A 24,479-nucleotide genomic window follows, 5' to 3' on the forward strand; every position below is an offset into this window, starting at 1 on the left:
AGGTTTTATGGTTCATTGAGGCTTTTCAGGATTCAAAATTCAAAATATTATCAGCCTGCCCTCAAGGGACTTCTGACAAAACCCTCAAGGAACCACCTCCAGAAACCCACAGACCTCTAGAATCCACTGAAAGCAGCCTGCAACTATGTTAATGACCTCTGGAGAGGCATTCCAGGTCCTTGCTGGTTTCATGCTAATACAAGTTTAAGCTCAGGCATATCAGTCAACAAAAATCTCTCAATGTATTGTTGCATGGAGCGGCTTGGTTGCCATGGCAACAAGCTTTCCCCCCGCGATGGAGGAAAAGGCGCTGTTGCTGCAGGTGATGTAAGCAAGCCCTAGTTACATTATCCCAGCATTTGCACCATCTGAGACAAACAGGGACACCAACAAGGGCCATGGAAGGAACATTGTGTCTGATTGTTTCATTATAGGGTAGTGTGTGTGTGTGTGTGTGTGTGTGTGTTGTATTACTGATGTAGTGGGGACATAAATCTGTTTACGCAGTCACATTGTGGGGACTTGCCTTTCTGGGGGAAAAAAAATGCAAATACCTATGATGTAAATAATTACGTTATAGGGTGAAGACTTGGTTTAAGGTTAGGGTGAGGATAGGCCTAGGTTCGGTTTAGGGGTAGAATAAATCTACAGGAAATTAATGCCAGTCAATGTAATGTCCTATGAAGTGATGGAAACACAACCGTGTGTGTGTGTGTGTGTGTGTGTGACACAGCACTAATGAGGTCACAGGAGACCCTGTTTGCTGTGAATAAAGGTGTGTGTTACCAAGTCCATATATCTGTGACGTTTCACTGTGAGTGTGTGATTAGATTATATATCATGGTATAGATGACTGGGTAGATGACAAAATGTATGTTTTTGTAGCGTCGAGTAACTAAAGCTGTCATGTACCAAAAGTTGCCAAAGAATACCAGGTAAGATTCTTACTTTTTTAAAAACATTTATTACAAAATTGATTATATATTGATTTTGAGGGAAACATTTATATATTATTTCAGGTGAGGCATTGAAGCAAGTTGCTTTTGATCTCAATACCAAAAGTATGTCTTGAAAAATTTCAAAGCATACTAAACCCTAGCAAGCTAGCTAGATGGACATATATAGCATCGCATAAAGTAAAGTACAGAGACTGACCTAAAAACTACAACCATACTATAATATTTACTGAATATAAACTAATAGTCCCTAATCACACACTGTAGCTATATGAGTAGTAGCAGTAGACATAACCATAAAATAAAGCCTTGGTTTGTTTGCATGGATTGACCAAAATTTGCCACAAAATGCCATTTTTAATAAAATGATTAGATTTGATTAGATATTATTTTTTAGAAAAATAATTAAAAATTATATATTTTTTTATTAAATTAAAAACAATAATTTTGGTATATCGTGTTGGCAAGAGTACTGAAAAAAATATTCACAACAACATAGCTCCATCATCAAGCCCTCCATTCACAGTGAGAATATACACAGTAGGATGGAGAGGAAGAAAAGAGTGGGAGGAGAATAGAAGAAATAGAGGGGAGGGGATACAAAATCGTCAGACATTCATCCTTTCTCCCTATTTTTCCTATCTCTCTCTCTGTCCTCACTCTCTCGCTCCTCATCCAGAAAAGTCAGCCAGTGCATCAGTGTGCAGCTCATCTGGCATCCGCTCTCACTTTCCCCCTGCCTCAGTTCCTCACTGCTCTCTGCTCCTCCGCTGACTGATACTTCTGCTACTACTGCTGCCTCTTTTTCTTCCCTTTCTTCCTCTCTTTCACCTGCTCCTCATCCTCCTCATCCTTGAGCCACCATGGTGAACAGATAAAACACCCAGCCGTGCTGAGACCATGGGTGCCTGCCTCTGCAAAGGTCACAAAGGTCAGTGCCACCTGTTTGTCTGTCTGTTTGAGGGTTGGATCAACCTGTAGATAGTGTTGACAGCAGCTAACAAACATTTGACGAGCAGAACTCAGAAAGTTACATCATTCATCTTTTGGGGCTGTGTGTGAGAGAAAATAGAAAGGCTAAGTAATTTAAAGAAAAGAGTTGTTCACAGCAGATGTAGAGGGTGAAACCATTACAGGAACAATGGCACAGATTCTGTCATGAAAGCATTCATCCAAAAACTTCTTATGATCTGCTCTTTCACAGCTCTTCTTTGAGTGAATCTGTGGAAATTGCATTAGAAACAAGACTTGGGGGCAAGAGGTTGATGGGAGGGTTTGTGAGGATAAGCGGAGGACAACAATGGCTTCAGGATATGACAAACCTTTCCGAAGCTCATCATCAGGCTATCTGGATAAAATAACAATGCCTTAGCTGGCAGCAGGGCCTCTTTTAGGAAGAAGTACTAATTTGTGCTGTCAAAACAAAAAGTCTACTAAAACAAAATGCTGATTTGAGGAGTACCAGCTTCCTGTGATACTTCCAAACAGCAATCTACTTGTTATTTTGTCCCTATGACATTTAACATCACTTAACATTCTCACACATTATTTTCAAGCGTGGATCTGCAGTCTGACAATGTTTTGTGAGTCTACTTTTGTTCAGGAAGAGTCCCTTTTAACAAGGTGGCGGTGTAGAGAGTGCAGCGTTATCCAGCTGGGAAGAAAGAGGGAAGGCAGCTGTGAGGCTCCAGACATACATCTAAAAGAAGAGTTTGTGTGTGTGTGTGAGAGAGAGAGAGAGAGTGAGTCAGGCTGGGATTTAACCCCACAAGGACTCTGGATTGGTTCAGGAATCATGATAGGTTCCCTGCTAATAGCATTTGATGAGGCCAGGGACCAGATACTGCGAGTATGCTGGCGACCGTGACTTAAGTAAATGGAAGGGTCTCAGTCTCCTCCTGTTGCTGTAGTGTTTCCATAACGACAGCCAATTGTCTTGACAACATCTCCCAGGGGAAATCCCAAGTGTGTCTTTGTGTGTGTGTGTGTGTGTGTGTGTGTGTGTGTGTGTCCACTGACCTTTCGTAGGATGTTAATTCTCTATCTCTCTGAGCTGTCATTCATTTCCTCTTGTCATTCATTTGAACCTCCTCACCATCAATTATTAGGCAAATATGCAGAGTGTGGTTAGAGTTAAACATGCAGAGTGCCTCTGGTTAAATGACTGTATGAGGATTCAACTCTCTCCCTCTGTTTCTCATTCATTACATATGAGCCTCACTTAACCCCTGGCCATTCGAAGCAACTGGGTTTTGGCTTTAAAGACCATGACCCCTGCCTCGAAACACACAAAAAACACCAGATAGAGCATGAATCAAAAATCTAACTGTGTGATTCCCCACAGAGCTCCACCACCCCATTACAGCACTGCAGGACCAGTCTGAGGAGGGTCAGCCATCCTCTGTCAAGGTGAATAAAAGCCCTCACTTCCATTTGTGTGTGTGTTTGCTTCCTATATGTACATGGAAAGTAACATCTTTTGGCTTTTATGGTACTGTGTCACCAGAAGGACAACAGCATTCAGAAGAACTCTTTTCTAGCAAAGAAAAATATAGTCCCTATAAAACAGTTAATGTTCCCTGAGATAACTTCTGTTATTTGATTGGTGTTTTTTTTCTATATTTCATTTTCATTTTAATATCCTGTGTAATTGGGATGCTGTTTCTTGTTAAAACAATTTAAAACATTTTTCAACACTGTGAGCAGTATCTGTATTGTATCTGACTTGGGGAAGAAATCAGATATCTCAAAATATTGGTAAATAAAACCAAAACAATATGCATTACTAATACCGTTAGAGAAGTATGACAGAATATTTTTCTGCAATGTAGCTCAACTGATCCTTTAACTGCTGATTCAATAAGAGTGAAATAAACAGAAGGTTTAATGGAGGTTTCAATAGTCCACATTACCAGCTTGCATTAAAATGATCAAGCCTTTTCTTAACACAAACAGCACAGCTCAGATTAAACTTGCAGTATAGCTAGTTATCTGGCTATGTTTATTGCACAGTAAGATAGATGTGGCTGTTGACTGGAAGATTTGCTCGATTTTATAGTTAATATCTCTCTTGCGCGTGCTGAATCTGCTCCTCAGCCAGGCTGCATCACACTCTCCACGTGGGCTCCTGGAGTGAAATTTTCCTGCTTTTTACCAAGATGAGTAATGAGTAGAAGAATTCTCTGTATTTGTGCGTTATATATCAACATCTATTAAAATTTATGCCACCACTATTCTACAAATTCTCAAATGTTAAAAAAAACATGTAGTTTATGAGCTCTGAGAGAATAGCATTTACATCCAACCTTTTTATTATCTTATTATTTTCCTATAGAAGTGAATTTTTATAACTTTAAACAAAGTTAAATCTGCCAGTGTCTTATGATGATTAAATGGGTCATTTACAGATTTAATAATGGTAAATGACAATTTAAAACATTTATTAAAAAAAATGATTGATGTATTTAGTAAAAAGAGCAGTTTGTCTGATGAATGGGCCAAGGAGTTTAAAAGATCTCTTTGGTTTTGCAGTGACCACATATCTGGCAATGAAGCAGCAGTCCGGTGATGTGAAAAACAGAAACAGCATTCATTTGTCCAAGAGATCACTCAGTTTTCCCACTTTGCTCTTTTTACATTCAAGTGACTTTTATGTAGAATTTTATTGACTTTACATCTCCGAAGTGGAACCATGCCCATGTAAGCATGTACTTACTCCCATTTTGCTTGTAATATCATCAAGAAGCTTGAAAATTTTACTCTTTTAAGTGCACTTTCCATATTAAATGAGGTAAAAATACCTTCCTTCGAAATGTAGTTCAGCAGGATTTCAACAAATGCTGGCTGTAACTGTCATTATCACCGTTTCTCTGTGAAGAACAGATATTGGGGGATTAAGTCATCACACATAGGATGTGTTTGCCAGTGGAGGATGTATGCAAACTCGTGTGTGTGTGTGTGTGTGTGTGTGTGTGTGTGTGTGTGTGTGTGTGTGTAAAACTCATAACTCTGCTCCCGGTGATGTGTATGATTCAGAACTCTCTCTTTGGCATATACTGTACGTTTTTTATCCCAACCCATAGAAAATGTCATAAATGCAGTGCTGACAAGCTAAAATTAAGCAATTTTCTTAGTTCACACAGCAAACAGAATATCATTCAATATCATCAACATATCAATGAAGATGTGGTATTCTCCCTCTTCTTTTGCATCATCTTGTGCAGGATGGCCAGAATCCCTCTAATGGCAGTGTGGCAGATAAAACCAGCCAATATGACATCGGCGAGCTGGCCACATCCTCTTTGATGGGTTAGACACACACACACATGTGTGTGCACACACACACACATCAACAAGCTTACTTCATGTTGTGTTTCATTATGAATTAAACATATAAAACTGGCAAACCACCATGGGAGGTCAGTAATGTAATTTCTCTTCTCTTTCATGCCATTTCTCTCTCACGCATGCTAACACCAATATAGATAGGCTTGAGTAAAAAATCTGGCACACACATATTTCCTTCTCCCATTTGATTTTTTTTCTCTACTTTTGAATCTGGCTTCCTCCTCTCTTAATGTTTGTGCTTCATACCCATTTCCATCCCCTTTTACCCATCCTGTTTCTGTCTGACTCATCTTGACTGCTTCCCTCTCTCTAAGGGAGGTTAATTATCTGAGTTAATGTGTGATGCCTGGCTAAATTTTTCCCAGTGAACGCTCCTTTATTATCCTGACAATGTAATTATTAATTTGTTAGACTTGTACAGACTTTCAGGCAGACGGCTGAAAGAATAACAGAATTGGTCCAGTAAAACAATTAAAAAGCTTTTAAACATTTATTCTGGCTTAATCACTTGTCATCACTTAAATTGGCAAAGGAAATTCTGTGGAGTTGGGTTGTCACAAAATGTAGCTGACAACCTACCTCCTCAAATCAGATCATACTGTGCAAACTCAAATATTGTACAAATATAATTATATTTAGAAGAATACCATACAGACAGTATTGCTACTTTTATTCTTCTTGCATGATACTGTTTGATAGAAATATCAGGCTGATGCGATTTTATTAGCAGTAAAAGGCTAAAGCCCTGCTTGCGGCACCTAGAAACTGGAATGTTTAGATTCCACAAATGCAATAGTGTTGGACCGAACAAACAAGTTAATGACAATTTTGTTACTCTTATAGGCTAGTAGTGGGACTAAACATGCAAAGTTTGTCTTGAGGGTGGCATTAAAAGGAATCAAACTCACACACTCAAGGCCCAGATCTTACCGACAGAAATATACAAATACATACACCCATACGTACATTCGTATATACAGTCTCAGGAAAATGGTCATAAAATTTGATCTGATCTTCATCTTAGTCACAACAATAGACAGCCACAGTCTGCTTAAACTAAGACAATTATATGTTTTTATGTTTTTATTGAACACTTCATGTAAATGTGCAGGGTGAAAAAAATGTCTATGAACCCGTAGGCCAATGACTTCTCCAAAAGCTAATCAGAGTCAGGAATCAGCCAACCTGGAGTCCAATCAATGAAAGAGATTGGAGGTGTTGGTTAGAGCTGCCCTGCCCCATGAAAAACACACACCAAGGCACTGCCTGATGTGAACCATGACTCGAACAAAAGTGCTCTTGACAATTAATTAATTAAATTGTTGACTTGCATGAAGCTGGAAAGGGTTACAAAAGTATCTCTAAAAGCCTTGATGTTCATTAGTCCGGGGAAAGAAAAACTGTCTATGAATGGAGAAATTTCAGCACTGTTGCTACTACTCTCCCTAGGAGTGGCCATCTTGCAAAGATGACTGCATGAGCACAGTGCAGACTGCTCAATGAGGTTAAGAAGAAGGTTCAGCTGAAGACTTGCAAAAATCTCTTGAACATGCTTACATCTCTGTGGATAACTTTACAATACATAAAACACTAAACAAGAATGGAGTTCATAGGAGGACATAGAGGAAACCACTGCGAGTCCAAAAAAACCCATTGCTGCACATCTGAAGTTTGCAAAAGAGCACCTGGATGTTCCACAGCACTACTGGCAAAATATTCTGTGGGCAGATGAAACCACAGTAGAGTTGTTTGGAAGGAACACACAACCCTATATGTAGAGAAAAAATGCAACACCAACATTAAAACCCCATCCTAACTATGAAGTATGGTGGAGGGGGAATCATGGTTTGGGGCTGCTTCACTGCCTAAGGGCCTGGAAGGGTTGCTATCATCAACAGAAAATAGAATTCCATATTTTATCAATGTTGCAGGAAAATGTATGGCCATCTGTCCACAAATTGAACCTCAACAGAAGATGGATGATGCAACAGAACAACAACCCAAAACACAGAAGTAAATCAACAACAGAATGGCTTCAACAGAAGAAAATGTGCGCTGGAGTAGCCCAGTCAGAGTCATGACCTCAATGCGATTCAGATGAGTTGGCACAGGGCGCCTTATAGAGGGGAAAAGTTAGGACCATTTCAAGGGCCCCCGACTGACAGGGGCCCCCCAAAAAATTGGTAAAAACTAATTAATAAATTATATTTATATAAACCATCAATTCAATTCAATTCAATTTTATTTATATAGTGCCAAATCACAACAACAGTTATCTCACAGCGCTTTTCATAAAAGAGCAGGTCTAGACCGTACTCTATGATGCTATTTACAGAAGCCCAACAGTTCCCACCAAGAGCAAGCACTAGGCGACAGAGGCAAGGAAAAACTTCCTTTTAAGAGGCAGAAACCTCGAGCAGAACCATGGCTCAGGGTGGGCGGCCATCTGCCTTGACCGGTTGGGGGTGAGAGAGAGAGAGAGAGAGAGAGAGAGAGAGAGAGAGAGAGAGAGGGGGCAGCCTACACAATATACACACAGAGGTACAGACAGTAAAGGTGATGTTGCTATAGACTAAATGAAAAATGGTACAGATATTTATAGTAGTGTTAATGGTAACAGTCGTAATGTTAATGATTATAATAACAATAGGACTAGTAACAATAGTCGTTAGCAGTCGGGGGCAGCAGGTGACCCGCAGCCACAGATCCAGACTCCACAGCTCCAGAGCCAGAAAACCTGCAGGAAGTGACAGAAGGAGAGAGGAGAGGGACGAGAAAGCACAAGACTACCAGAAAGGGGAGAAGTTGTGTTAGTAACATGCAATAATGGGATAAGGTTGCATACAGAGGGAGAGAAAGTAGAGGAGAGAGGAGCTCAGTGCATCATAGGAAATCTCCCGGCAGTCTAGGCCTATAGCAGCATAACTAAGGGATGGTTCAGGACTCACCTGAGCCAGCCCTAACTATAAGCTTTATCAAAGAGGAAAGTCTTAAGCCTACTCTTAAATGTGGAGATGGTGTCTGCCTCCTGAACCCAAACTGGAACCTGGTTCCACAGGAGAGGAGCTTGATAGCTGAACGCTCTGGCTCCTAGTCTACTTTTGGAGACTCTAGGAACCACAAGTAACCCTGCATTCTGGGAGTGCAGTGCTCTGGTGGGGTAGTAAGGTACTATGAGCTCTTTAAGATAAGATGGTGCCTGACCATTAAGAGCTTTGTAGGTAAGAAGAATGATTTTAAATTCTATTCTGGATTTTACTGGAAGCCAATGCAAAGAAGCTAAAACAGGAGAAATGTGATCTCTTTTCCTGGTTCCTGTCAGAACACGTGCTGCAGCATTCTGGATCAGCTGAAGAGTCTTAACGGACTTTTTCGAGCAGCCTGATAATAAGGAATTGCAGTAATCCAGCCTAGAAGTAACAAATGCATGGACTAGTTTTTCTGCATCATTTTTAGACAGGATGTTCCTGATTTTCACAATATTACGTAGGTGAAAAAAGGCGGTCCTTGAAATTTGCTTAATGTGAGACTTAAACGACATGTCCTGATCAAAGATAACTCCAAGATTCCTCACAGTGGTGCTGGAGGCCAGGGCGATGCCATCCAGGGAAACTATATCTTTAGATAATGCGTCACGGAGGTGCTTAGGCCCCAGAGCAATAACTTCAGTTTTATCTGAATTTAACATTACAAAATTACAGGTCATCCAGGTTTTAACATCCTGAAGGCACCTGCTCCTTCCCAAGTGGGATGGATGCCGTCTCTCCGGATCAGACCAGGTCTTCCCCAGAAAGTCTGCCAATGATCTACAAAGCCCACATCGTTTGCATACATCATCACTGAGTATTTTAAATATAATAATACAATTAATGATCTCTTTGTTTTTGGGAATAGAAGTTAAATATCCCTATTGACCAAAAGGTAAACATCCATATTGACCGACCAAAGTATCTGCGTGAAATGGTTTTGTCCTGCCTTAGCACATTCATCAGTGACGGTGTTTAGTTGCAGTCAGTAGAAATACAGTGAACACAATATTACCTAGTAAACCAAAATCTGGTTTTCAAAGAAGGAAAGAGAGAAAGGAAAGAGAGGAAAGACAAAGGAAAGGATGTCAAACTGTAATTCATTTTTTCACCAAGAAAGGTGGGTAGCCTTTAGTCTGTGAGTGGTGTTAACCTGTTGGCTTAATGTCCATAGTGAAATAAGCTAGCTAGCTAAAGACTAGTGTTAGCCTACATTTCATCAACATTTAATCAGTGCAGGGAAACGTTTAGCAAGAAATTCATATTAAATCATTGTCCCTGTCCCTTTTAGCAGACTAACAACAGATGAGTCAGTAGCAACCCAGTCTCCCCATAACTGTAGCCTCCCTGTCCCAATGAAGAAGAGCCTGTGGGGATTTCTCTGTCTCTCTTGCTCTTTTTATCATAACAAAAAGAAAATGAAAAGTTCAAATTATTTTTCTCACATAATAATCATTATGAAATAAAATAAAAACAACCTCCTGTCTGTACTGGGTGATGGACAGTTGGAAACAGTGAGCCTGCATGTAATTTACAGACAGTATTAAAATAATCCAGTTTCATACGTTCATTTAAATTTAATTAAGCCGCTTAAACAAGACAGTTGCAAGCCTTTAATTAGAGTGATGTAAAGCTTTTGATGTGACAGTTAGGTCCTAGAGATGTGGTGACAACAGCTGCGCAGAGGGGGTCCAATTCGATTTTTTGTCATGGGGCCCAAAGTTTCTGGCGGCGCCGCTGCTGTAGCACGACCTCAAGAGAGAGATTCACACGAGACATCCCAAGAATTTTGCTGAACTGAAACAGTTTTGTAAAGAGGAATGGTCCAAATTTCTTCTTGACCGTTGCCCAGGTCTGATCTGCAACTACAGGATACATTGCCAAAGGAGAGTCAAGAAGTTTTTAAAGGTTCAGTGTGTAAGTGTAAGTGGCATCTAGTCGTGAGGGTTGCGAATTGCAACCAGTGGCTCACGATGCATTCACATGCCCCTCGGATAGTCCTATTTCCTGAGTTGTTCTTCCGACTTCAGTGTGTTCATGTACTTTTACAAAGATGTACTTTAGCATTATTAGAGCATTTAAAGCAAACGAACCGTTATAACCATTTTATAAATTACATGTTTGTAAAACATGTAAATGCAAAATGTGATGCATGAATTAAAGTTCTGTGTACTTCTTTATGTCGCATGTACACTTTATTTCTCTATTTGCAACAAAAATTTAAGGAGGAAAAATAGATTCTGATGAAACTGTAGAAACATGGGTTCGCAACATGGCAACTTCCTTGAAGGGCTGACCCCAAATAGTCGAAGGTTCGATGCTTCTGATCCTTGTTTCACTGCGAAGCTTCTGATTTTACATCAGCTCAACGTCTGATTTTACATAGAACTACTTTTCTCCCAATAAGTTAATATACAGCCTATTACAATAAACATTTCAACATTTAATGCTGTAAATAAACATGTAAAAAGAATAAAACTTCCCATAAAAGTTGTGCATAAATAAATCCAAAATTGTAACCCTAACCCTGGGTCGTCAGTGCGCATGTGTAGGCGTAGTGTGTATGTGTGTAGTGGCAGGAGGAAAACTTGCTGAAGAGATGGAGCCACAGCTTCATCAGTGTTGTGCCGAGTTGTCCGCACCTCGTGGGATTTTCTGATAATTTATCACCGTTGATGAACCACACAAAGAATATTTTATCATTTTTAAATAGCCAGTAACTTGAAATAGAACCGTGAGGAACCGACGACGTGCATGCAGTTTTCGGCAGCACGGCAAAAACTCTGCACAAGACTGGTGAATGGCAGGCGAGAGAGAGAGAAAGAGAGAGAAAATGGTCAACAATAAGCCTCAGTTTAGCTTTGGCTCGTAATCACCTTGCACAAAAACACACATGATTAGACTATCAGGACTTGACGATTCTGATTCGACTGTAAATCCTTAGTCTGGGACAGCCTTCCTAATAAAGGGACCGGAAGGCCTTCATACACCAATGAAAACATAGTTCTGTTTATTATATAGTAGGGCTGTCCTCGACTAAGGATTTACATAGTTGAATCAAAATCAAGTCAAGTCATGCCTGTAGTCGACTGATAGTCGAATCACAAAGCCGAAGCTGCAGAGTTGCAGTCTCTAGTCATTCAACTTACACTGTAAATTTCCAGCTAAACTGAGGCTTTTGAACACCCTTTTCTCTCGCCTGTCATTGACTGGTCTTGTGTGAGTTTTGCGTGGATGCCGTGCTGCCGGTTTATTTGAAGTAGCCGGCTATTTAAAAACTATAAAATATTCTTTGTGTGGTTCATCAACTGTGATAAATTACCCAAAAGTCCCGCGAGGTGCGGACAACTTGGCACAACACCAGTGAAGCCGGGGCTCAGTTTTATTCTTTTCACATGTTTATTTACAGCATTAAACGTTGAAATGTATATTGTAATAGGCTGTACATTAACTTATTGGGAGAAAACTGGTAGTTCTATGTAAAATCAGACGTTCAATTCAATTCAATTCAATTCAATTTTATTTATATAGCGCCAAATCACAACAACAGTTATCTCACAGTGCTTTTCATAAAAGAGCAGGTCTAGACCGTACTCTGTGATGTTATTTACAGAAGCCCAACAGTTCCCACCAAGAGCAAGCACTAGGCGACAGAGGCAAGGAAAAACTTCCTTTTAAGAGGCAGAAACCTCGAGCAGAACCATGGCTCAGGGTGGGCGGCCATCTGCCTCGACCGGTTGGGGTGAGAGAGAGAGAGAGAGAGAGATGTAAGGAGAGAGAGAGAGAGATGTAAGGAGAGAGAGATGTAAGGAGAGAGAGAGGGGTGGGAGGCAGCCTACACAATATACACACAGAGGTACACACAGTGAAGGTAATGTTGCTATAGACTAAATGAAAAATGGTACAGATATTTATAATAGTGTTAATGGTAACCATCGTAATGTTAATGATTATAATAACAATAATAACAATAAGACTAGCAACAATAGTTGTTGCAGCAGAGGGTGTCGAGCAGGAACACGGGGGCAGCAGGTGACCCGCAGCCACAGATCCAGACTCCACAGCTCCAGAGCCAGAAAACCTGCAGGAAGTGATAGGAGAGAGGAGAGGGACGAGAAAGCACAAGACTACCAGAAAGGGGAGAAGTTGTGTTAGTAACATGCAATAATGGGATAAGGTTGCATACAGAGGGAGAGAAAGTAGAGGAGAGAGGAGCTCAGTGCATCATGGGAAATCTCCCGGCAGTCTAGGCCTATAGCAGCATAACTAAGGGATGGTTCAGGACTACCTGAGCCAGCCCTAACTATAAGCTTTATCAAAGAGGAAAGTCTTAAGCCTACTCTTAAATGTGGAGATGGTGTCTGCCTCCTGAACCCAAACTGGAACCTGGTTCCGCAGGAGAGGAGCTTGATAGCTGAACGCTCTGGCTCCTAGTCTACTTTTGGAGACTCTAGGAACCACAAGTAACCCTGCATTCTGGGAGCGCAGTGCTCTGGTGGGGTAGTAAGGTACTATGAGCTCTTTAAGATAAGATGGTGCCTGACCATTAAGAGCTTTGTAGGTAAGAAGAATGATTTTAAATTCTATTCTGGATTTTACTGGAAGCCAATGCAAAGAAGCTAAAACAGGAGAAATGTGATCTCTTTTCCTGGTTCCTGTCAGAACACGTGCTGCAGCATTCTGGATCAGCTGAAGAGTCTTAACGGACTTTTTCGAGCAGCCTGATAATAAGGAATTGCAGTAATCCAGCCTAGAAGTAACAAATGCATGGACTAGTTTTTCTGCATCATTTTTAGACAGGATGTTCCTGATTTTCGCAATATTACGTAGGTGAAAAAAGGCGGTCCTTGAAATTTGCTTAATGTGAGACTTAAACGACATGTCCTGATCAAAGATAACTCCAAGATTCCTCACAGTGGTGCTGGAGGCCAAGGTGATGCCATCCAGGGAAACTATATCTTTAGATAATGCGTCACGGAGGTGCTTAGGCCCCAGAGCAATAACTTCAGTTTTATCTGAGTTTAACATGAGAAAATTACAGGTCATCCAGGTTTTAACATCCTGAAGGCACATTTGAAGTTTAGCTAACTGATGAGTTTCATCTGGCTTGATCGATAGATATAACTGAGTATCATCTGCATAACAATGAAAGCTTATGGAATAATTCCTGATAATATTGCCTAAAGGAAGCATATATAAAGTGAAGAGGATTGGTCCAAGGACAGATCCTTGAGGAACTCCATGAGTAACTTTGGCGTGCATGGAGGACTCATCGTTAACATGTACAAACTGAAATCGATCTGATAAATAGGACTTAAACCAGCTTAGAGCGGTTCCTTTAATGCCAATGAAATATTCCAGTCTCTGCAATAGGATCTGATGGTCAATGGTATCAAATGCAGCACTAAGATCTAATAAAACCAGTACAGAGACAAGTCCTTTGTCTGATGCAATAAGGAGGTCATTAGTAATTTTCACCAGTGCTGTCTCTGTGCTATGATGAGCTCTAAATCCTGACTGAAAATCCTCAAATAAACTATTGCTCTGTAGAAAGTCACACAGCTGTTTAGCAACTGCTTTCTCCAGAACCTTAGAGAGAAATGGAAGGTTAGATATAGGTCTATAGTTGGCTAAAACATCCGGATCAAGTTTGGGCTTTTTCAGAAGAGGTTTAATTACAGCTACTTTAAAGTACTGTGGTACATAGCCTGTTGATAAAGATAGATTGATCATATCTAGTATAGAGGTGCTGACTAAGGGTAGAACATCTTTAAGCAGCCTAGTCGGGATGGGGTCTAAGAGGCAGGTTGATGGTTTAGATGAAGAAATTATTGAAGTTAGTTGGTAAAGATTGAGGGAAGCAAAACAGTCTAAACATGTATCTGGTTCTACAGCTGTTTCTAAGGTTCCTGAGTTAAGAGATAAGTCGGTGCCAATTGAGGGCAGGTCTTGGTGAATTTTGTCTCTAATAGCTAGAATTTTATTATTAAAGAAGCTCATGAAATCGTAACTACTGAGAGCTATGGGAATACTTGGCTCAATAGAGCTGTGACTCTCTGTCAGCCTGGCTACAGTGCTGAAAAGAAACTTTGGGTTGTTCCTATTTTCCTCTATTAATGACGAGTAGTACGCTGCTCTGGCATTACGGAGGGCCTTCCTATAAGTTTTAAGACTATCTTGCCAAATTAAACGAGAATTTTCCACTTTGGTAGAACGCCAATTCCTCTCAAGTTTCCGTGATATTTGCTTTAATTTGCGAGTTTCAGTATTATACCATGGAGCTAACCGTCTTTGTTTTAGTATTTTCTTTTTTAGAGGGGCTACAGAGTCGAGTGTCATTCGCAGCGAGCCTGCAGCACTATCAACAAGATGATCGATTTGGGAGGGACTGAAATTAGCATAGGAGTCCTCTGTTACTTTGTGACTAGATAATGTATTTGGAGCTGATGGAATCGCATCCTTAAATTTAGCTATGGCACTATCAGACAGACATCTTGTATAGAAATTTTTGCCCAATGGCGAGTAGTTCAGCAATACAAACTCAAAAGTTATCAAACAGTGGTCGGATAAAGAGGGATTCTGTGGGAACACCACTAAATGTTCAATTTCAATACCATACACCAAAACAAGGTCGAGGGTGAGCACCTTCATATCGCCAAAATGGCACGTTCCTTGTTTCACTGCGAAGCTTCGACTGTGAGTTGAATCAGGCTCCGCCCATCGAAGCATTGAATCTTTGACTATTTGACTATAACTATTAAAGTGAACCTTTAAATCCAAGGGTTCAGATACTGTTCCCACCCTGCACTGTGAATGTTTACACACAGTGTTCAATAAAAACATGAAAACACAATTGTTTGTGTGGTATTAGCTTAAGCAGACCATGTTTGCCTATTGTTGTGACTTAGATGAAAATCCGATCACATTTTATGTCCAATTAATGCAGAAATTCAGTGAGTGTTCACATACTTTATTCTGAGACTGTACAAATCAGAAAACACCATAATAAATCATGGTTTACACAACTAAAAATAATTTTTGCATTCATGCCTTGGGGAACATGAATATCAACAGATTATTTATGGTAATCTGGCCAGCAGTTATTGAGATCTATTCAAATCTACTTTTTAGCGGTGTAAAATTAACCACACTCAGACAGCAGACCAGCAAAAATGTCCAGTTCTTTCAGCGAGGGCTGTGTCAGGCAGAGTAGGGTAGGGTGGGTCATGCCTTTGTTATAGTAGGATTCACAAATTTGTGAGAGGGAGAGTGTTGTTTTGCTGATAGTCCATGAACATTTCAAAAAGTTTTCCTTTATTGTCAGAGGGGTGAAAGGGGCAGTTTCTCTGACTGAGTGTGTGCTTTGGTCGTTCAAGCGTCTGGATCTTGTGCGGGTTGGAGAGGAGTGTCTGGAAGGGGCGACATCTCTTAAATGCAGAAAAGACAGGATTTTCCACTGGAGCTGCTTGACAGCAAAGGGCAGACTATGTTGGAGATGTTAGAGGATGAAAGCAAAGAGCTCTGGGAAATATGAATTGCTTAGCGCTACTGAAGTTGCTGACAAGGTTAGATGTTTGGAGATGGAGAGGACTTCAGAAGTTTGCTCAATATTTTCAGATCACTATCTGACGGGTTGACTTTTCCTCTAGCACCACCAGCAGGTTGACATTAGAGGCTTTGAGTTAAATGTCTAAACAGCTATTGGATAATTGCCCTGAACTCAGACATTAAGTACCTCATGAGGACTTAACTTTTCATCTAGCCTTAACACTGGCCTCAGCTATACTTTATGATTAGTGTTCATTAACAATATGTTACCATGCTAACATACTAAACTAAGATGATGAATATGGTAAAAAATATGACTGCTAAACGGTGCTTTATAGAATCACTATCAAACAAACAGATCTGCACACCAAATAGTGCCTGTCAAAAGGAGTAAGTTTTGGCATGGTGAAGCGAGACATTGAAACATCTTGCCTTGGTACTTCTGCTTTGAGAGGCTGATACTGTGTTGAGTAGTCTGCTTCGAGTGTAACATTACTTCTAAACATCAGCGTGTTGGCATTGTCGTTGTGAACATGTTAGCATACTGACATTAGCATTTTGCTCAACGCTGTGCCTGAGTACAACCTCACAGACCCGCTAGCATGGCTGTAAACTTTTAATCTTGTTTAATGGTGTTGTCTAAAGAAGTGCTTGAAGTGGGCCGGTACTTACCGGTAAGCAGTACCAGCACTTCTACATTTTACTCTTTGGTGTACCGTGACATTTTCTTTCGCATCGGCACTTCTCACAAGCTGCGGGTACTATTTTCTGCTCTCACTTCACACTCACCTGTACCAGTTCTTGCCTGCCTGCTTTTCTCTGTCTGTGGCTTGTCTAAGAAACATTATAAACCTTGCAAAGCCTGGTTCCAGAAGGGCACAAAGAGAACACGAACAGAGTCAGATTATGAAGAGAGCTTCGAAAGTAAAATCCTATCCTACCAGTTGCTGATCGTTTACATGACTAATCACACAAAAAGTTGAAAGAATTGACAGTATCCACTGATTTCGCTGGGAATACAAGGACAACCTTATCAGGTGCATTTTGTTGAAACATGTTAAACTTTTCATTACTTTTTGTGAACAGAATGAATGACAGCTTGGATGGGGTGGGACATGCAACAGCAGACTTTTAAACTTATTGGTATAAATGGTTGTGATTATTGATGAGTTAGCATTAGGAAATTAGAGACTTAGGGCGAAACAAATGCCAGGTGGTGGAAACGGCATTCCATAATTGGTCATACAGTTGTAAAAAGACTATAAACCCCTCAAAATTTCTACCTGGATATCGGAGGCCTACATCATGGAACACCATCAGGCTCAAGTTGGGTTTCGGTCTGGACAGCAGGCTTTGGAGGGCTGCACAAATGAATAACTCATAAGACAGTGGGTATTCATTCATTTTATAATGTAGGCATTTGGAGGAAGACACTCTGCCATGAGAAGGTTTTATCACAGATCATATCAAGTTATTAGAATACGAAGTTGGCCTATGAAGTATTTGGGCCACAATTGCATACATGCAAAAATCATAAAGTGGGGCCTGCAAATAGGCTCGTAAAGGGTAAAAGCAGGTTTACACAGTCCATATGTATGTCCTTGAATGACTGAAGTGTTGCGTAAATGACCCTACAAGCTACATACATGAGTTCAATATATCAAAAGATGCTACCCTTTCATCAAGAATAAATATAGCAAAGTATTATTATTATTATTAAATATTGTACAAATTTGCATAGTTAGATTGTTCTATTTCTATTCTATATTTGTGTTCTCCAGTGTTGCAATACTGTGCCTTTCTTTTTATTTCCTCTTAATATGTTTATTGTATCAAACAACAGGGAAAATATGAATAAGGGGAGTAATGGCACTTTTTTTTCACTAAAGTATTGGTCTTAAGTTCATCTACATGCTGCATCAGGTACCTAGACACGTTGATGAGAATAAACACAGTGAAAACAAACAATACCAGTATTTTTTTGGAATTATGGTCTTCAATATCACTCATTGTTTGGATCCTAAATGTGTTTTCACCACAGTTACCAGTGCAGCTTTGATTTGCTTTTTTTATTCTTTAGCTCTACCACTGCTTGAAATCGACTCTAGACGCTTGCCAAAAGACAAATTACAGTACTTGTAAATTTTTACCACGGTTAGAATGTGATTATGTTATTTTCTAGAATAACTCCCCCTTTAGCTAGTTACTAACAAAGCTCTGAATACAGCTCCTTCAGATTTTCACTCCGTGTTTGCTCATCTGTCTGTTTGTACATCCACAATGTTTCATCACAACATACAGCAGGGAGTCACGCTTCACATAATGCAATAAACTGTATGTCTATTTTTATAACGTGATATTTTCCTGACTGTGGTTACTTTATTACACTTGCAACCCAGTGTTTACTGCAGCATCATGATAAACATTTCTGAGAAATACAGTCCTTTCTCACAGCAACCAGGTAAACTCAGAAGGCTGAACAATGTCGGCCACGGCTGAACAGACGTCACCTGCCGACCTGTCAATTAGGCTTCTTTTAATGAATAATAACAGTTCTCACATACATTGTGAAGCTTTTCACAAACTGACAAATTGCTGTGACTGTTACACAACTATGAAACACATTAATGAATCTGGCTGTATACCATTTTTTTCTGGCTGTGCAAAAATAGCATGTGAACATAATGGAGCATTACAGAGTCAGACATTTCCCTCAGGAGTTTGTGAAGACCAACAGCTAGTTAATACTGGAATTATATTTGTCAGGTGGCCAGACACACAACTCTAAAGTCATGCTAATCAGCTCTGTGTGTGTTGGATGTGTAAATAAGCAACTGTATTTAACAAATCCACCCTATCCACTTTATGCTGTGATAATATATCAGTGTTGTGTTTACAACTTGTTTCTGCTGCCCAAAGTAGCAAAAAGAAATAAGAGAATGTAGGTTTAAGTTTTATGCTACCATCTAACTGCGCAAACTTCACACAAAATGTTTTTTTAATCCAACATAAGTGCAACTTTAGTCCTGCATAGAAACATGCAGTTGCACAGTCAGTAGCCCCAAACATTACAGGGTTTTTTTTCACTCTCCTCAGGAGCTGAAAGTGTTTTAATACTGTTTGTTAGCTGCACTGTAGGCTACTTACAAATCAACTAAAAAATCTTGACTTGCTTGTTGGTGCCCAAATGCATGTATTCACACATGGACACATCAAACACATGACTTACTATGTTGGTTACTAGGTACTATGTTGACTTAATATGATTTGATTCTTTTCTCACTACAGTGTGGACTGTAAGCCCAAAACATCCAGTTTGAAAAACAGATGGTGTTTTTGTCCACATAACTTAAATAGATGCAAACATAGGTCCCTCAGCAGCCAGAACAGAGCCTCGCTGTGTGAAAGCAGTGTGAGAGAGCATTGGGTGTCACAGTGCACAAAAACAGATATGAGTGTCTAGGTGTTGAGCTCAAATGAAAAAAACATGTTGTGATGTTTTTCTTCTAGTGCAGGCTGCCAATTCTCTTGGCTTCCTTCTTTTATTTAAACGTTTTCACTGAATCCATTTCTCATTCTGAAATATTCATCATCATTTCTAAGCTTGTTAACCTGTCCTACCTTCTTCCTGGTCTTGTCATTGTTCTGCCTTTTTTCTTTAACTTCTTACCTTAACCTTTCCAATCATTCTCTTTCTCCACCTTTGCCTTTTCAACCTTTCCTTTTTTGTTCTTTTACATCTGCTTAATCTGCCTGTTCTGCAATACGACCAAGGTTTGTAGTCTCTTTCACTTGACTTTTTCATTTCCGTAGACCTTTCTACCCCTGTCTCTAGTGATTAAAAAAAATGATGGCTTCTTTGTAGTTTTGCCCAGTGATTCACTTTCTGTCTGTACACACCTTTAGACCTATATGCATTGAATGGACTTGTCATATTTATGTGTAAAACAGTATGACCAACTTAGGAATGAAAACACTACAGTGAGAGTCATTTTAAAAGTCGGCATTGAGAGACCTGAAGGACTTGCAACTGACTTGCAATTTCCTCATGAAAACTTGAATTTCACAGCTCTGGCAAGCAACAAGTTTTAACCAGGCCTAGTAACTAAGGGCTGAAATGACTATCAAATCAAAACTACAAAATAATTATTATGTTGTGTGCTGTAGAAGGGAAGAAAATGTACAATTCTCCCCAGAATCCCCTTGAGCGCTGTTACATTCTCATTTTCAATCTTCTCCAGTTTGCTTTTTATGGAACTCTACATGAGGAGGCAACAGCAGAAATGCCTGTTTCATGGTTCAGGTTAAGCAAATCAGGAATATATTCTCACACAAGTCTGAATTATGCTAAAAAGTTAGAATTTTTTCTCAAGCATAAATATCTCATAATTCTTCTCCCAGGACGTCGTTCTCTCTCTCTCTCTCTCTCTCTCTCTCTCTCTCACACACACACACTCTTTGTCTTTAGCCTTTATTTGATAGGACAGTAGATAGACAAGGAAATGAGGGAGAGAGATAGGGGGGCGACACACAGCAAAGGGCCGCAGGGTGCTGCAGTAAGGACTCAGCCTTGTACATGGGGTGCAAGCTCTACTAACTGAGCTCCATATCTGATTCATCTGTACGTTACGGAAGAGCAAAACTGCCAAAATCTAAAAATAAATAAATAAATGACTAAATAAATAAATTTATATGCTATTAAATGCACCACAAATACAAAAATAAATGTAGACATTCATTAACTTATAAATGAGACATAAATTGATATTTCTGTTTTAATTTTCTCCTGCATTTATTTACCTTTGCATTTATCTCCCCTATTTATTTCCCTGCTTATGTATTTTATTTATCTGTGCATTTTTCCCATTGCATTTTCCCCTCCATTTATTTCCCCAAACTTATTTATTTCTGTGTGTTCTTTTTACATTTGTTTTTTTTTACATGCATTTCTGCTTCATTATTTACATAGGTAAATTAATACAGAAATAAATGTCTCATTTATAAGTTACATTTATATTTTTTACACACATATATACTGTATATAAATTTTCATGCATTTTATTGCGTCACTCTCTTCACTATCATTCACTGTACACCATTTCATAGTAGCATATCAGTTTATCTTTTCCTCAAATGATCTATTTCTTTTCTCTGCTACCATACATACTGTGTATTCCATCTTTGCCTGGTTATCTTTTATCTAATCCACTTCATCAAGATTTTTTTTTCTCCTACCCTTATTTAGGTCTGGTGGCAACAATAAAGGAGCATATTACCAAGCCGACAGCGATGGCCCAGGGGCGAGTTGCTCACTTGATTGAGTGGAAAGGGTGGGGTGGGGGTGGCGGAGCCAGGGGAGATGGGGGTGGTTGGAGTGGGGCCTGGGGTAAAGGAGGCGGAGGCTGGGGCGGAATGGGGGCTGAGCTGCAGGAGGATGAACAGTTCTACTCCCAAATGACGGACGAGATCAAGGAAGCTCGCTTCGCTGCAGGTGGGACAGAAAGATGAATTTAATTCCCGAAAAACAAGATGTGTTCAGTGAAGATGAAGTGACGCTCACATTGTTTTTGTTCGATTGGCTTGTCCAAAGGGAGCGTCTACAAAAATCAATGGCCCTTAAGATGTCCTATGACAGTGACTCAAATCAAGCACACTTGTTCGATTTCCCTTTGTTTGTGATGGTTGCAGTATTGGTGTAAAACATCTTGGGGGTCGATTTCTGAGAAAAGCAACAATAAAATGTGTTTGTGTGCCTCTTGTTTGACAGGAGTAGCAGAGCAGTTTGCTTTGGCTGAGGCAGCCATGAATGTGTGGTCCATGAACGACAGCTCAGAGCAGCCCTCCACCAGCTTGCAAGGTTTGTCATGTAAAAGGATCGCGTGTCACTGGAGCTTCAAGTAATACATTTCTCTTTTGTTTTCATTTTAATTTCTCTCTGAGTGTTTTCCTGTGTCTGAATACAAGTGAACCTATTAAAACAACCAGGTAATAAGGTATTTTTGTTGTAATGATCTCTCTCTGGGTTTGGCTGATTATAATCTCAAAGTCCTTATTTGACCTTGCAGTCTTTTCTTTAATGTTGGTAATGGATATTTGAGACAAATTCCACATAGCAGGTAACAGATAACATAATTAATTCCTGTTTCACAACATAATTGATTTTATACAGTACATATTTTGCAAACATATATAATACAGTATATTAGGTTATATAATGTTGTGTGAAAATATATATCATTTCTCAATGACATAATTTCTTGAGATCACAGTGCAGATCCCATCCCAATAACTAATATAGCACCAATCAGGCCTATTTAGGCAGATTCATGTTTCGTGGCACCAAATTTGAATGAATCATGAGCGTGATCTGTGCAGTTTATTTCACTTTCAGATATCTTGATTTTTCAATTAAGTTTTTAGCCACACTAATGGTATTGTTGTATGGAGTGTAAGGTTAGTCACTCTGTTGCCCCAGTTGGGATTCACTTTTTCTTAAATTAAATATAATATCTTAAATATTAATATAAATCATTGCACATATGCTCCTTATGAATTTACATGTATTGCCAATTGCTTTCTCATGGGATTTGCAGTCATGAATTCAAGCACTGGTTGCATCTGTAGTACTATCTATAGCTTCACAGGTCTCTACCCAGCTGTCACTTTTTGTCTTTGTGTAGTTATGGCTATTTGGTTATTTTTTTTAGTGTTTCCAAGAAGCAACTATTTGACTGATACTGTTATTATCAATCCTCAGCTGCACAAAGCCACTTCTTGTCTCAGTTCCTGCTGGATGGTGGAAGCGTCAGCGTTCCCCAGCACCTGTACAGCATCCACGCCCAGACTTATGGTGACAACAGGGCGGCCAACCTGGTCCCTCCGCCAACGGTCGACTCCATTTCCCCGGCGTCCAACACTCAGCAGGAGAGAGATCATCCCTTTGAGGACAGAAGCGCTGCAACTGCAGAGGCTGTCCGACACGTAGACAGCAGCTCACTATCTGAGGATGATGTTTTTTATAACTAGGCCTAACAGAAAGACAGCAATCTTGATGGCAATCTCTAAAATGAGCCTCACTGAGAGGACTTGAGTCTCAACCACCAGCAATGAAGGACACAAAACATAAACGCACACATCTGTGAGATTTCTCAAGAGGCAGTTTCTCAAATGGCTTGTCTGGAAAGGTTTAAGCGATTGGTCTTCAGAGACAATGTACACAGTTCCCCAGGTACATTTTCATTTTTTATTCAATGTACATTAAACACTTTCATATTACATGTAGAATTGAACTGTGAAGAGTCAAACAATACTGGTGTAAATATCTTGTTATAAAACATCACTTTTATTGTATGTGCTGTATCAGGCGGTCCGATTCTGTTTCTGATGCCTTTTATTTTCAAAGTGATGACTTGAACAAAATAATTTGGTTATGGTGAGGAAGAATAACATGAAGGCAGTCTGAGTAGAGAAAAGTTTATGAAAGACATTGGAAATCTGAATTCTTTGAGATTCCTCATCTGAATCTAGAGAGAAGTCTTCTGTAAAGAAAGCGTCCACCCAATTATCTGTTTGAGTCCCATCTATGATTAGCTATTATTCACACTTTTCTGTCTGAGAACAATTGGTGCAGGGGAGCGGTGCAGAGGAAAGTGGAGAAAAACAGCGGGAGAAGGACGCAGAACCTGTCATTGTGCATATGGTCGGTGTGTATTTCTGCATGTATGTCAGCATGCCTGTGTGTTAGAGAGTGAGAGATGGTTGATGAATGGAGGTGTTAGTGTCACCTGTCATGGTGTTCTTTTAGCACAAAATGAAGCTGTGCTGTGTGATGCGTCTGGCTGTTATCTCACTCTGAATGTTATTCGGCTGATGTAAAAAAAAACAACAACAAACAACTAATATGAGGTCTAATTAGTTGCTCAATGTAACAACAGCTGCTGTGGCCTTTCACTGTGACAGAAATGTGACGCAGTAGAAAAGTGAAAGGTATCAGTATCTAATTTGACATTTACACATTGACAAGCTGTAAGTTATTGCAGTTTTGCATCTCTTTGTTCTAAAGGTTTAAGGTGTCAGAGAAATATTGTTCTCTGTTCTCCAGTCCTACAATTCCCACGAATCTTAGAAATTACTTTCCTGTTTAGTTTACTTTAAATTTCTTTAGAAAATGAGTTGCACAATTTTAAAACGAGTCATCTCCTTAGATAGTCCATTGACCTGAATCCTCAAGTGTGAATATCATTTTGAAGAATTCCTTAAACAATCATTTCAGTTTGTTAATGCTATCTTATATAATTTATATGTTTTATGTTGGCAGGTTCACCTAATAGCCCAAGATATTCTTTTTTAAATACATCTTATTTATGATTCATGTTTTTCCTGAGTTTTAATAATCACACCAGAAAAACACTCATAACAACTTGGATTTGATTAAGCTGAGTAGAAACCTCTTCACCAAGGCAACTGAGGAGAGTTTTAATGCGTATTATTCTGATGGCATGCTCAAATTTAACACATACTAGCTTTAACTTGAGGCTATTTGTTGCAACATCTTTAAATACAGTTCCTAATAGAAATAGTAGGCTGAAATACTAACTACCTG

At 39.6% G+C, this 24,479-nt stretch overlaps 1 protein-coding gene across 1 annotated transcript; it reads left to right on the top strand.

The window, feature by feature from the left end:
• The first annotated feature begins 1,678 nt into the window (after window positions 1–1,678).
• fam131c (family with sequence similarity 131 member C) lies at window positions 1,679–23,227 on the top strand. The gene is made up of 6 exons (XM_038723848.1): window positions 1,679–1,887; window positions 3,301–3,365; window positions 5,180–5,264; window positions 21,123–21,368; window positions 21,645–21,734; window positions 22,635–23,227. The coding sequence occupies exons 1-6, from the start codon at window positions 1,857–1,859 to the stop codon at window positions 22,901–22,903; spliced, it is 786 nt and encodes a 261-aa protein (XP_038579776.1). The 5' UTR covers window positions 1,679–1,856; the 3' UTR covers window positions 22,904–23,227.
• The last annotated feature ends 1,252 nt before the right edge of the window (window positions 23,228–24,479 follow it).

The sequence above is a fragment of the Micropterus salmoides genome, unplaced genomic scaffold, assembly GCF_014851395.1.
Source record: "Micropterus salmoides isolate LMB-PRFRI ecotype aquatic unplaced genomic scaffold, ASM1485139v1 Ms_hic_scaffold_16, whole genome shotgun sequence".
Taxonomy (NCBI): domain Eukaryota; kingdom Metazoa; phylum Chordata; class Actinopteri; order Centrarchiformes; family Centrarchidae; genus Micropterus; species Micropterus salmoides.